We start from the raw sequence: 15,329 nt of genomic DNA, 5'->3' as shown, positions 1-15,329 counted from the left end.
TAATTAGTTGCAAAATGTTCCTCCAGCTGTTTCATTTTAGTAACACTTACTTTTCTAGCCTTTTGTTGTCCCCGTCCCAACTTTTTCTGAGATGTGTTGTGGCCATCAAATTCAAAATTACCTTATTTTTTTCTTAAAATGGTACATTTAATGAGTTTAAACATTTGATATCTTTTCTATGTTCTATTGTGAATAACATGGGTTGATAAGATTTGCAAATCATTGCATTGTTTTTATTTACATTTTACACAGTGTCCCAACATTTTTGGAATTAGGGTTGTAAATCTTATCAGTCCTTATTTGTTCAAATATCCTTTCTCTTTTTGTAAACAATTTTCTGTTGATTGATTACATTTATTGTCCCTAAAAGGAGCGTTCAGTTTGATGGCATAAAAAAAAATTATATTGGGTGAAATCCCAATCCTAATCCAACACTAATATACACTACTAACTGGGACAACTCTGGAATGATGATGTCTTGCTTAAGGCTAGTTGTATGCTTATGTTCAATGCAAGAAAATTACATGCCAGCCAAATTACATGCATTTATGTCATAAAATACTATGTGTCCGTGGACTGGAAAATAGGTTAAATGAAATCTAGTTCTGAATTAACAATTTGGTGTTACTTCAGCTTTATCTGTATATTGGATATTTGTGACACAACAGTGCAGCAATGCACAAATTGTAATATTATTTAGAAAAAATAGAAATTATATGCTTGGTGTTTAGTTCTGCCATCTTTAAACAAATATATTCTTGCATATAATATTTGTGTACTAAAGTGTATTATAAAAAAAAATAAATATAAACATTTTTATTACTTCTGCATGGGGAGATATTATAGAGGTATCCACTGGTGTGAAAAGATTGGATATTTGGTGGCCAGTGCTGGCCAAATGCCAGTTCACTACCTTTTTATATTTCACTACCTATTCATACCATAGCCTATGAGATTTACCTGAGGCATGGTTATTGCGAGAAAAACCTTACTTCATTTAGAATGTATTATTATTATTATTATTATTATTATTATTATTATTATTATTATACGTGGAATAATGATTTACATATATTAATACACATCTTACATAAGGCCAAAACAAGTCATATAGATGTCGGCTACAAAATTCTGCTGAAGGCAAAAACCATACAGGTCAGTACATTGTACCACAGGAGCACTGTGTACAACAACTGCTGCTGGGTCATAATTTGCAGGATGTGGTTGTCAAGGTAAACGTCTATAGCTTTGGTTGCCTCAGCAACAGTATTTACCTGTGTGCCTGGAATAGCAGTTCATGGGTTACTAATATACCTCTGTGTGTAGTTTATACACGGATTAAACAAAAAAGCAGTGTTTTATAGTTTGTGACAACCGGTTACTATAGAGCTCGTCCTAGACACATACTTCATAAACAGCTATAAAGTATGATTTGGAGTTAGGCCAAAATGCATTGTATACCATAAATTTGAAAGTGTATGGCAAAATTATTATTATTATTATTATTTGACTATTTGTTGTTGTTGCTGTTTAAGTTGTTTGGTTGCATCCTGTGTAATCTGTCTGCTTATAAAATTCTATTACAGCATTTTAACACCAGAGAGCAGTGTTCACCTATTCTGAGAGCACATATCGTATTTAAAAAAAGAATATATTTTTAATCAGCACAATATTTCAACAAGTTCTAAGTATGTTTTATGATTAATACGCATAAGACAATGCGAACAAAAGTACTCCATATAACATACATTGTTTTCTGAGTCATGAGAGTCTATTGTAACGATTACATTATGTATTTTAAAACTCTCACACACACATCATTCCACTGCCTTCTCTGTGTAAAAGAGATTACTCTGACTCTAGACATACATTCCTCATACCTACATAGGTACAGTAGTTGGACGATGATTCATAGTAGCCCATTCATAATATGATTAAGGATGAATATCTGTTTAATAAACTGGGACATTATAGTGTTACTTTAGAGAAGTGGAAGTTAACCGTACTGCCTAAGCGGTGCTAAATTTGCCTCAGTGTGCAATTAAACAAGAACACCGGAGTGGATGCGCATGAAGGTGGGAAGGCTCCTGGCTGTCAATCATTCTAGATCAGGCTGCTCTGTGACTGTGACTGGGCGTGGCTTAACAGTGAGTGATGACCCCGCCCCCTCGCTGTGAGTCCGCACGAGCGTGATTCTCACAGGCAGGATGGCACAGCATTCACCGGCACTGTGAGGGAAAACACACGAAGACAAACGGGTAAATAACCCTCTAATAGGGGAATTCAAGCGAAAATATTGGAGCTGTTAAAGAAAGGTAGGAGATAAACGGATTTATACACTTCATTAATCATGAAGAAGTACATAGTTAGGCCATTGCCTGTAGCGCAGCACATGCTAACCTTTCTGACAGACTCCAAGTTACGCCGTTATGCCTTTGACCCTCAGATAGCTGAGTGAGCGTTACAGTACTGACCCATTTACCCGAGTATATACTAGGCATTTTATTACATTTCCGAGAGCTTTTAGTTTAATAGCTTATAGCTTAATAGCTAATAGTTTGGATAACTGTTTACATTTTTAAATCACATGGCAGGACCGTTTCCAGCCTGTACTCTTAACGAACCTCTCTGACATTTCACCTTAAAATGAGGACTTAATATTGGAATTTAAATTTTTTAAGTCTTATGTCTCTCTCTCTCTCTCTCTCTCTCTCTCTCTATATATATATATATATATATATATATATATATATATATATATAATTAAGTATGTACAGTATTCTGTCTTCTCTGCTGCAGTGGGTTGTGGGTTGAAAGGTTCTTCTAAAAGCGAAAGATTGCAACTTTCATTCTTCTTCAGCTGGGGACTTGGACGAGAAATGATCTGTCTATTTATATATATATATATATATATATATATATATATATATATATATATATATATATATATATATATATTCAAAACAGCTTAAAGTGATATTGTATCTTTTTCAACACAGAGAGAGAGGAAATTATATTTTTCCTGCCTTCCCATCACTGCAGATATCTGTATGCCTGCACTGCTGTTAAGCACCAGGAGAGCATGTTGTGCACTACTCTGGGATACTGATACATGCTGTGTGCAATATCTAAATCAATAGATCCTGTGAGTGCATGTATACGAGTAAAGAAATAACATGTGCATGACAACATATATTTCACATACTAAGGATGCACAAACCCCCAATCTCCCCCACCTTCTTATTTTTGTAACAGTACCTACATCAAAACTCAATGTTGGTCCAATATTACCTTTCTCCCAGTCACACCGCCGACTTTCTGCAAGCTTCTGTTGCCAATTTATGTGAAACCGCAGAGGTGTGATGGCACCGTGCATCAGCATCCCGTGTTCACATGCCAGATCTGTGATTTTTTTAGTTAACATCATATGCTTTCACAGCATTAAATGATTTGTTTTAATCCAATACAGCATTGTTATTTTTGCTCTGAAGAATTATTGATCCAAATGTAAACATAAAATATTATTACCTATAATATAGTTAGATAGATAGATATATTCACATATTCACAAAATTCACATAATATAATACATGTTTGTAAACAGCTTATTGCAATATTCTGCAACAATATCCCATGAAAAACATTTTTATAATAATTCATCTAAGAATCAATTATGTGATATTAGGGCTGTATGATATATCAATATACTATCAATATCATGATAAATGATTACGCGGTACAGTTTTCTGAGATATCGTTGGTATGGTGATGTATTTTTTTTTTTGGTGTTTTTAATAATTACAAATTAAATGGTACTGAACGGATGTGGATGATTTGATGTAAATGAAAAAAACAACAACTTAATCTTCTTTGCCTTTGTAGGCATTAAAAAAGTTTAATCAAACTTAGTTTAACTGGTTATTTTTAACTGTTTTACAGACAATTTGTTAGCTAAATTATATATTGTGATACGCATTGTGTATCGTAGAAATATCCTCAATTATAGTGATATAATGTTTTTGTCATATCACCAAGCACTGTGTGATAAGCAGTGGTAGTTTGGTGGTTAAGGTGTAATGGTCTGCGCTTCAGAAGGTCGTGAGGTCAAATCCCAGCACTGCCAAGCTGCCTTTTGAACAAGGCCCTTACCCCTCTGATGCATAAATGAGATAAATGCAAGTTGCTCTGGATAAGAGCATCTGCCAAATGCCCTAAATGAAAATGTGCATTAATCTCATTATGTATTTTATTTTTTTTAACCTCATAGCATGATTTCTTTGATACAAATTTTATTAAGTGTGTACTCTGTACTCACAGTGAATTGCTTGTACTAAGTTCAGAATATTTCGTAGACAGTCGTCGTTCAGCATGTGTTTGTGGTTCCTAAAGTCTTTATTAACCTAGTGAAAAGTAGAATGAAGTATGAGGACCAAGTCATGGTAGCAGTGGCTTAAAATCCTTTGTTTTAATCCTTTTACCAGCATGCTGGAATGACTAGACTCCCTCTCTTTCTCCCTTGATCCTTGTCTGTGTCTCTCCTTATCCCCCATCCTGTGAGGCCAGAAGCAGCTGGACAGCAGCCCTCAGCACTAAATCCTCTCTCAACTCATTAGAACATTTACCAGAAGCTCCCTTCTTCCTCTCTAAATCTGTTTGTGGCGCTATCCCTTCACCCCCTTGTTCAGCGTCTTGATGGCTGTTTCTGTTTCTCTCTTCTGTGACAACACTTTTAATTCAATTCAAATCAGTTTCATTCAGTGAGCTTCATTGGTACGAACGTTAATGAAGTTACAGTGTTACCACTGGAGAAATATACATCTTTTTGAAAAGTAAGAAATGACATATAGGCTAAGCTGTAAATTTTGTTTCTGCATCTCATGTGTTTTTGGATGAGGTGTATGGTATGCCATGATCATCGATCATGTTAGTGTGAGTTCATCCATTTCTTGTCTCTTTTCACTTGTAACTTTATTTTACATTCTTCCTAAAGCACGAAGCACGTCCTGCCTCTAAACTTCACATGGAGCGCTACGTCTGACTATGACGTGGCTGTATGATGTTTGAGTGTGTAAACGTGTAAGAGGGCACAGGAAGGCAATAGTGAACGTGCTTGTGTTTGAAGCACTTCTGTGTAACAGTGATTAGCAAAGCTCTGTCTCAAAGCTTTAACATCACAACCCAAGTTTGCAGTATGCAACATCCGTCAGTCTTAAACATAAAATGAAATTCAGAGACAGTTTGTAGCTTATGTGTCAAGCTGCACATTTCAAAAAGACATGAGAGAGAGTGAACGTAACACTTGCTTCCTTGAAGTCCATAACTGTGAGTCTGAATGTTATGAATTCAGTGTTTTCAGACCCTAATAGAATGGCGGTAGATAAAGTGATGTCTCGCTGCTGAGGTATCACCTAGCCATTGACAAATCATTTCATGTACTGTAGACATGACTGAAATCATTGAGCTGTCAATTATGTTCGATAAATCACCATGTGGCAGCTTTTACTTGAGCTGAGAGTTTTCAGGACTCGTCTCCTAGCAATGGGGAGCCGTGTCAGTCAGCTTTTTTCCTAAGTGCTTTGTCACATTACATTAGAAGCTTTCGTGAGGTATCTCACTGAAGGGGGTGTGTGTTGTGATAATAGGCACAAATGCCAATAAGTGTGCATCCATACGTCTATCGTTGTATTTTTTTCTCCCCCACATGCCTCTATATTCAATGCACACTCATACACCCTTCGCTTTCTACAGCTCCACTTCACGTCCGCCTGTTACTATGGGAATTGATAAACTGAGACGGGGGCAGATATGGTAAAGTATAGGTACAAGACTCATTCATATTCATACTGAAGATTAAATTGGTATCCCCATTATCTATCATCTCTAGGCCTTGTTTGATTGGAACAGCAGAGGCTGGAGTACTGACGGAAAGGGTTGAGGGGGTGGTTGGGGGGTATGCGTAGAGAGACTGCCAGTGGTCTTTTGGGTGAGGGTGTTGATGGGGGGTTGGGATGTTGGATTAGATGTTCACTACACGTTAAAACAAGCTGATATGTTGGTGTATATAGTGTGTGGTTGTAGTAGACATGTGAATGAGTAAGAGCGGGACATGGGGAGTGTGTGTGTGTGTTAGGGGATGGCGGGAATGTTATGGAGGATAGCACATGCATGTGTTGTTAAGTCGGTGGCTTGGGAATACTAGCAGCAGTGGCTATTATGTGTATACACATACTAAAGCACATATCAGATATATATTGTGTAGAGGTTAATGTGCTTTCTTTGGAAGGCTGTTCTTTGAGGAGGGTTTTTCATATTCACACTGAATAAGTTGATTTTTAAGGTTTTTGAACCATATGGGTAAAGGGAGGTTTCAGGCCAAGAGTGAAGTACAAATGCTAATATTAGCATTGCCAGATGGCGGAGCTTGTCTTAAGCTCCGGAAGTATCTCTGAACCAAAATCTCTAACCATTCTGACCAAAAATCATTTGGTCATTTGATCTCCATCAGGATATAAAAATGTACCCCCACATACACATGGTAAAATCAAGTCTAGGTGACTTTGTAAGTATTTTATACTGTAAATAAGTTTATAAGTTATTTTTTGTTTTTGTTCCAGAGCCCCCCACCCCCGCCCCGCCCCTTCTTGCCTTGGCATTCGTCCCCATCCACTCATCTCTATGTCATGATAACATAAGCATCTTTGGGGGAAAGTTAAAAATAGCACTTCTCAGAAACGCTCATTATTTGACACACTGCCATTCGTTTCACTTTTCTTCCTTTCGTTTCCAGAATGTGAAGGAATGAAGGTATGTACTGTTGGACGAGTGGCACAGCCATTTGTATGGATTGGTTCAGATTTTATAAATTTTTTTATTCTTTATTATTTATAGTCATAATTGTCATATTTAGTCTAGATCAGTGGGAAAAGTGTCCCAGTGTTTTTATTTCACTTTGTATTCCTCTGCAGTTGCTATAAAGGTAGCATTGAATTACAAATTATTGAAGGCAAGCTTGTATAAATTAGACCAATATTAGCTTTTGTTGCTTTAAAGTAGCTTTTGCGCATGAGGTTTTCATTGAAGAGAAATTCCTTGAATGAATTTTTGGGGATGTTTTTTTAAGCAGTCATTTTCTTCCTTTGTCTTTTCCTCGTACACCTTTTCCTCTTCCTCTCTTTTGCCTTCCACCTGCCCGCCTCATCTATTCCCTCTGCGCTTTTCTCCATCTGTTCCACCCTGTTAGGATGAGAGTTCGGTGAGCAGTGAAGACCTGGATATGGCTGAGCCTGCATGGGGCTCTACTGAGCGCGCTCCAGCAGCAGTGCCCAGCGGCACTCCTGAGCCACGACCAGAGAGGAAAGCCACGCCCCCACAACCCAGCATCAAAGAGGAGGAAGGTTAGACAGTGCTCTCCATCAGTCCTATCATTTCCTGTTTCTGTCCCGTAAGGTTTCACTGCCAACTCTGGTCTGCCTCAGCACAACACAGCATGCCATTATAGACTTCAATTTAAAAACACAAACACAAAATGGCTTTGTGTTCTCATACAACCCCAGTTCCAAAAAATTTGGGACGCTGTGTAAAATGTAAATAGAAACAATGCAATGATTTGCAAATCTCATAAACCCCTATGTTATTCACAATAGAAGATAGAAAACATATCAAATGTTTAAACTCAGGAAATGTACCATTTTAAGGAAAAAATAAGGAAATTTTGAATTTGATGGCCACAACACATCTCAAAAAAGTTGGGACGGGGGTAACAAATGCTAGAAAAGTAAATGTTACTAAAAAGAAACCGCTAGAGGTTAATTGGCAACAGGTCAGCAACCTGATTTGGTATAAAAAGACTATCTTAGAAAGGCAGAGTCTTTTAGACGTAAAGATGGGTTGGAATCTTTTTTGGAATTGGGGTTGTACTCTGACAACGACAATAAAGTTGAACTGAACCTAACTTTAATCGTTTGTCCGGGCTGCTAAGATTTTTTTTCTTGAATGAACTCTGTTAGCAAAGTAACTAGTTACCTTATGCACAGGATGATGAATGGTCATGGAGGAAAATCATTTTAAAGTACTAGTGACATGTTTTGATATGTTTTATTTAATAAATAAAAAAAATAAAAACATTCACATGCAACTTATCTGTAGCACCTTCTATATCAATATCAACTTTCTGTCATAAGCATACTTTGCATGTCAGTGTATTAAACATTCACTCAAATACTCACATTCTGTGCCAAGCTCACCTCTACCACTACTGCATGCTACTTGAATAACATGAATATGTAATAAACAGTTTTCTTTCTGATGCACAGATATTTTTGAGCATGTGAAACTTTAAAATGAAGAGAGGTAATAAAATATTTTCATTCACAACCAACCACACTTGGCACACATCATTTATCAGAAACTAATAGAAAATTTGACTCGATTGAAACATGTTAAGAATGGCTTAATTAAAATGGTACAGAAATGGTTCAAATATGTCTACCTCTTAATACTATTTGTTTAAAAAAATATATATTTTTGTAAAATGTTTAAGTTTTTTTAAGTGTTAATATTTGCAATCTCTTAACAGATAATGCCACCTATGTTTCATGCATTATTATTGCAACTGTGTTCAATAATACAACATTTTGTATTTATATTAATATGGTATGATATAATCTTGATTAAAAAATATAACGATAAATTTGCGTTAGTCTGGACTCAGACTTTTGGACCTTACTCCATGAGTTAAGATTGTTAAAAGTCAGGTAAGTGCCTTGTGAAGATCATTTTTGATGACTAGTCCATTACAACCTATTTTCAGTGCATTGCTCTAACACTTGTCCATTATACACTGAATGGGTGCTTTTTAAATGGATGCCAGAGTTATCTAGAACCATTAAGAGAAGATTGAAGGCTTTCAGAAGCTTCTTGCTATACCACTTAGGCTAGTTTGGACTTGCTGTTTAAAATTATAACGCAGTCTGCTTCAGGCTCACTGATGATTTAAATGAATGCTGGCAATCTAATTGGCATGTATACACTGATTTATTTGGGTAACCATGATATTTTATTTTTACATAATTGCACCTTCATTTATTTATTGCACATAAGCTCTTGGTGCTCAAAACAATTAGAAATCTCAATTTCCACAAGTATATTTGTTCCGTTTGCCTTTTTTTTTTCTTTCAAAAATACACTACACATACAGGATTCAATCCCCCTATTTCACTGTGTGTGTGTGTGTGTCTCTGTCTCTTGTGGCTCCATTCTGTTCTGTGCTTGGACTGATTGCAGCAGAGTGGAGGGTTTTCTAAAATGGCCGCTTGGGGAGGGGCTGGTGGGTCACTCAGAGACAGGTCGGGGAGAGGAAGAGCAGCTTGCACTGCTGAGTTTGTGGGTTAATACTGTGCAACCAGGGATGGGGAAAGAGGAGGAAGAGCAGAGCATAGGGCTCAGGCTGTCTTGCCCTTGACATAGAGCTGTGGAGGTTCCGAGGGGAATTATCTTAAAGAGAGATGAGTGTTAGGAAGAATGGTCAGGGGTCAGCACCAGGTCAGCAGGTTACTCTCATCTACTGTAACTGCATGGAACGGCCTATTTCTTCTTGGTTGCAGGAAGCTGTCTTAAAGGTCACTAATCCCTGCCCACATACCCACATAGCAATACTACAGCAAGCATTGCACTAATCCTCTGCTGCTTTATTCTTTTGTATGTTTTTTCCCCTTTAAACCGGCATTTATTTGTAAATCATTAGTCTGCTTAGGGTGCTTAAGACTTTTGCACAGTACTGTATATACAGTATATCTGTATATATTGTATATTCAGATGCACAAGTTGTTTTAAAAAAACGCATGCCAGATTTTTGAAAGATGCATACCAAATCCACATTTTCATTCGCATTTTAGTAATATTTCTCGTATTTCTCTAACTTCCTATGCTCCTTACCTCTTCTCCTACACATACTCTTAAGTGTGTGTTTGTATGTGCTATAAATTAACAATACAACAAGGTCAGTGGATGGAGAAGATGTAAATGATGTATTAAATGCTTCAGACCACAGAATAAAATTCTGTTCACATATTAACACAGACATTTTGAGGTGCACTCATTTCACAATATATGGACAAAGCGATAGTCATCTGTGAGACATTGCCTACTGATTCAAAACTGATTCAGGTTTGTATTAAAACTGTCTTTTCTTGGAGCACTGTGAATTGAACTGGACAAGGTTATGCTGATAATGTTCTGGATTCATCTAGCGAGTAGAGTTTTATTTAAGGTCATGTTCTCAAGAATTTCCTTTGGAGGAGTAAAAGAGTTTGTGGAGAACAAATATACAGTGGATTATGAATTGATAGCTGTAAATCAACAGTCCTCCAGTCCTGACCATCATGGTGAAGCCATTTACAAGATTTACTGGGATTTAGTTCAGTGTTGAGGTTTAATATTGGCCTTGACAATTTGTTTTTACCTTCTAGAAAATAACAGACAATGTTTTTGCTAAATTGTATGATTTTTGCAAATGTTCATTTGACCCAGAATATTTTTGAAGAGATATGTGGTTGTTGGCAAAAATTGCTCTATTTAAACTTATTTAACCAGAGATATTGTTTTTCAGACTTGTTAATATTGGGGACGAGGTAGGCAGTGCTTTTAATGAATACAAGCCACTATAAGACATATCATCAATTTTTGTGCTTATAACTGTGAGACGGATGTATACAAATTTTAAACAGATCAAGATCCTTATCATCATTTCTTCCCTTTTGGTCAACCCTTAAATATTTTACTACAGAGCATTGCCCATTTAAAAAAGAAGAGAAAGCTGGAACCTTTGAACCATTCTTTTTTCTAAGAGTGTATTCATGCATTAGTGGATAGTCAACATGCAAAGTGGTGAAACACTTAATTTACAGAAAGATGTACGACATTATGGGATATGTACACATAGTGGCAGTTATTTATGGGAACTTAGGAAGATTTGCACAGTTAAGGACTATTGGACTATTATTTTTTTTTCTTATGTCTAAACATAGACACATGATTTGGTTGTCAAAAAAAATCAGTGAAGAAATACAGATTATATATATATATATATATATATATATATATATATATATATATATATATATATATATATATATATATAAAATCTCCAATATATAGAACATCCAATGTATTATGTGTAAGAATCAGGGGGAAGCCTTGGATGGGATGTTGTTTTGACACATACTTATCGAACAAATGCCTCAAACATATTATTATGCCCGAAAAACTAAATATAAGTATAAACCACATAATATAAGTATAAACCACAGAATTATAGAATATAAATGCCAGCTTATTGTTAATCGTGGGCAGCTTTGGATATGTTCAGATTTACTGCATGTGGACTGTAGACACCGTTGTACTGCTCCATTTCAGCCACTGTAGTGAATATGGCTATTTAGATGAGGTGGCACTGAATCAGTGAACCGAAATAAGTTTTTATGTAATTTCTGTGCTTGACTACTTTCATTCATGTGTATGATTGTATGGTTCACCCCAGTGTTTTTCACACTATATTTTTCAGTAGAATCTAATGCATAGAATACATTTTTTTTTCTCTGTGAAATAAAGACAAAAATACATACTTTTCAAATGGAAGTCACATAATCAGATGGGGGTTACAAGATAATTATTATAAAAATTACCAGTGTCCATCTTCTAACTAAATGTAACAAAGTATGTATCTATACCAGACAAAGAAAAGTAGGAAGATGGTCTTAGAAAGTGTCTGTGTGTGATTTCTGTATTATTTTGGGTACCATAGTCTCTGGAGGGTGTGTGTGTGTGTGTGTGTGTAAAGAGAAAGGCACTGATGGTTTTGTCTCCTGGGGGAGTTCCTGTTGGGTGGTGGAGAGAATGTTGGCCACCTTTCTGAAAGCGCGGGGGGGCATATAGCCAGAGGTTTTTTTTGGAAAGAGGAAGCTTTTAGTGCACAACCTGCTATACTTTTTAAAAATCTGAAATGCTATATTGTTTAAGCTAAAGGTTAAAACAGTTAATGGTTAGTGTGCATTATCTTTTTGATAAGTGCTCTTCCTCCGTTGCCTTTTCTTTTGATACAGGGAGATACATGGGTGCTTTTGCTCTCCTTGTCCTTCCCCATCCACTTTTCTGTGCATCAACTTGGTCTTCCCCCATCTGCTGTTCTTTTTGTTTCTGTAAGCCTTGTTCTAATACACCTCTGTGATGAAGGCTCCAGATCCTCTCCAGCCCCACCCCCCTCTCTTCCGGTAATCTAACCCTGAACTGACTCTCCCTCTGTACATATACACGCACTGACCTAAACACATTGACAAAATAGAACATTGACCACTACCCACACTCATACAAGCACAGATACACATATGCGTACACTCATGCTCTCATACAACATGCTTAGACATGTTGGACTAATGAATGGACATGTCCTGCTTCATATTAATCAAGAACGTCCTAAAGGAATTGAATTAATTTGAATTTTGATCATTCTAACATGGTTAGAGGAGTACACTTTTATGTTGTTTATGTTATTTGTTGGCCAACGTTTTCCATTATTATATTAGTAAGGTTGGCTAGTTGGTAACAGTGGATATGTGAGGGGGGGGGTAAACATTACTAAAATTTCTTCCATCTTTCTCCTTCCCTTCTTCCTTTCGCTTTCGCTATCCTCTCACAGATGAATCCTCCTCTGAGAGTGCCAGCACTAATGGGCTCCCTTCCCTCGCACCTCCCACCAGTGCTGCTGCGGTGACTGGAGGCATTTCTGTGACAGATGGCGTGATTCCATTTGAAGAGGTGAATAGCAATGGAACCACAGCACCATTGGACTTCAGTACCACCTCATCCTCCTCATCGTCAGAGGAAGGCCAACAGCCCCTCAACCTGAGTGATAGATTGTTGCCAGGGGTTACTCCCACACTTGCACCATACCCTGCTGACCCAAGCAGGAAATACATAATCAAAACAGAGTACGGCAACAAGGTGAGGGAGAAAACGTTACTCTTAACTTACAGAATATTCATCGTATAGGCTATGCATTGTATCTAAATGCCACATTACCTGCTGCGGTGCACTGTGTGGTTTCAAGAGTGTGCTGCATATTGTCCACTATGTTTTCAGTAGACATAGAAGTAACAACTACATTACAGGACTTCGAAATACACATACTCCTGAAATATTGTTCTGAAGAAATGAGGATTGACTCCAGTTTATGTTTTCTGTATATGAAGATAAAGGAATTTATTTGGTTTATTTCTGATGTGTGTTTGAATCCAGTCTCCTCAGTACAGCTCAGGAAGCTACGACTCGGTAAAGACTGAAGTGAGCATGTGTGCCGAACACTTGAATACAACACGCACTCAGGTCATGGATGACGACGATGATGATCATGATGATCATGACGACAGCGATAAGATTAATGACACAGAAGGTCTAGACCCCGAGAGACTCAAAGCTTTCAACGTGAGACATGTTTATTTCTCACATCTTTTCTTGATTACATATATTTTTGCAGTTTCTCTGTTTATGTATCACTGTTGGATTTTCTGTATTTGACCCTTTATGCTTTTACATCTTTCAATCAGTAACACAGTCTCTTTTTTTCCTTTCATTCTTCCTACTGCGAAATGTTTGTGCAATTTTTTTTAAGGATGGTTAAGAAGCTGGGTCCCAATTTTCTTTTCATTTTTACTCAATTTCATCCACTTTCCCGCTTGATTTTCCATCTGCAATTTCTTTCTGTCTCTCGTTTGTCTCTCAATTACTCAAATTTACTGCCATTTCCCCTCTCACTCCCAGATGTTTGTACGGTTATTTGTGGATGAGAATCTGGACAGGATGGTGCCCATCTCCAAGCAGCCAAAAGAGAAGATCCAGGCCATCATTGAGTCCTGCAGCCGCCAGTTTCCAGAGTTCCAGGAGCGAGCTCGTAAACGCATTCGCACCTACCTCAAATCCTGCAGACGCATGAAGAAAGGAGGCTTTGAGGTATAGAATTTTTTTTTTTTTTTTTTTTACAGATATTTGTACAGTATTAAAAATATAAAAACACTTGTATTTTAAACTCATGTAGGATTTATAAAGGATTCCTAATGTTGAGGTTTCTATTTCACTGATTAGTATCTGATATCAGGCTGGTAGATGCTGCTTTGTGTTGTAACCATCAATTTTTGGCCAAATTTAAAATGAATCCTTGATGAGAACGCTCCTGTCAGATTACTATTAACCCGTTTTTTGTGAGGTTTAAAGGATGTTGTGCACATACATAGAAATTCTGAGAAATACTGAGGTTTTCAGATCTATTCATGATGTACTGGACCAAACATGAACATGTCTAAAGAGCTTAGTTACTATCTACTAACTGTGAATGTAAAGTTAATGAACACCTCTACACTTTTTTTTCTGTTTTGTATGGAATGCCCTGGAAATGCAGCATTGCAGTGTGTATCATCCTTGGTGTGTTGACTGTCCTTTTAATTTTTACCAACTTCTGCTTCTGCTCAGACACGGCCCACCCCACCACACCTCACCTCCGCCATGGCTGAAAACATCCTGGCAGCTGCCTGTGAGAGCGAGACACGCAATGCTGCCAAGAGAATGCGCCTTGACATCTACCAGAACCATGTGAGTGGACGTGTATTTGTGTGAGAGAGACAGAGAGATGGAGACACATTAGGTGGGAAAAGAAATGACACGGAATTTTGCAAGACTCACTTCAAAAATAGAAGCAAGCTGGCAGGAATAAAGAATGATAATTTTCTTTCCCCTGTAACTCCTGCCTGAACACCCACATTACAGCTAATACAGCACATGGATAACTAAATTGTAACAACAAAAAAGTATTAAAGTATTAAATAAGTATTAAATAAACATTTAATTCCAGAGTACCTTACACTTTTAAACTTACGCAGATAAAGAATGCTTTGAGGAAAAAATGCTTCAAGATTTGAACTGTATTCCTGGGAATCAACAATTTGTAGAAAATAAACTGTATTTACACAATGTACAAAGTGTTTAATGGTTCTCTTTTCTGCTGCTGCCCTCTGTAGGATGAGTCAATTACTGCAGACAAAGCCAACTCCAGAGACCCAGCCGCTGTGGCCCACTCAGGCTTCTCATTGGCTGCTTCAGCCTACTCCCAGGACCAGCTGTACACCAATGGGGGGCTCAATTACAGTTTCCGTGGTTACGGAGCTCTAGGCAACAGCCTGCAAAGCAGTGCGACAGCACAGAGCAATGGTTAGTGGCTAAGTGCTTTAGAGGCAAAGTATTTTCAGCTAAAAGACATAAACCTCATCTCTCCTTTTGTATTTTTT

The 15,329-nt window shown here is 37.3% G+C and overlaps 1 protein-coding gene across 1 annotated transcript in view; it reads left to right on the top strand.

The window, feature by feature from the left end:
- Nucleotides 1-15,329, top strand: part of nol4la (nucleolar protein 4-like a) — a 47,564-nt gene that overhangs the window by 26,295 nt on the left and 5,940 nt on the right. The window contains exons 5-10 of the mRNA XM_017468865.3: nt 7,241-7,394; nt 12,692-12,996; nt 13,291-13,476; nt 13,813-14,001; nt 14,518-14,637; nt 15,063-15,252. Coding sequence (XP_017324354.2) covers nt 7,241-7,394; nt 12,692-12,996; nt 13,291-13,476; nt 13,813-14,001; nt 14,518-14,637; nt 15,063-15,252 — 1,144 coding nt within the window. The remainder of the gene's footprint in view (nt 1-7,240; nt 7,395-12,691; nt 12,997-13,290; nt 13,477-13,812; nt 14,002-14,517; nt 14,638-15,062; nt 15,253-15,329) is intronic.

Source organism: Ictalurus punctatus, chromosome 5, assembly GCF_001660625.3.
Source record: "Ictalurus punctatus breed USDA103 chromosome 5, Coco_2.0, whole genome shotgun sequence".
Lineage (NCBI taxonomy): Eukaryota > Metazoa > Chordata > Actinopteri > Siluriformes > Ictaluridae > Ictalurus > Ictalurus punctatus.
The sequence above is the reverse complement of the archived record's forward strand: the minus strand, read 5'-3'. Positions and strand labels throughout refer to the sequence as shown.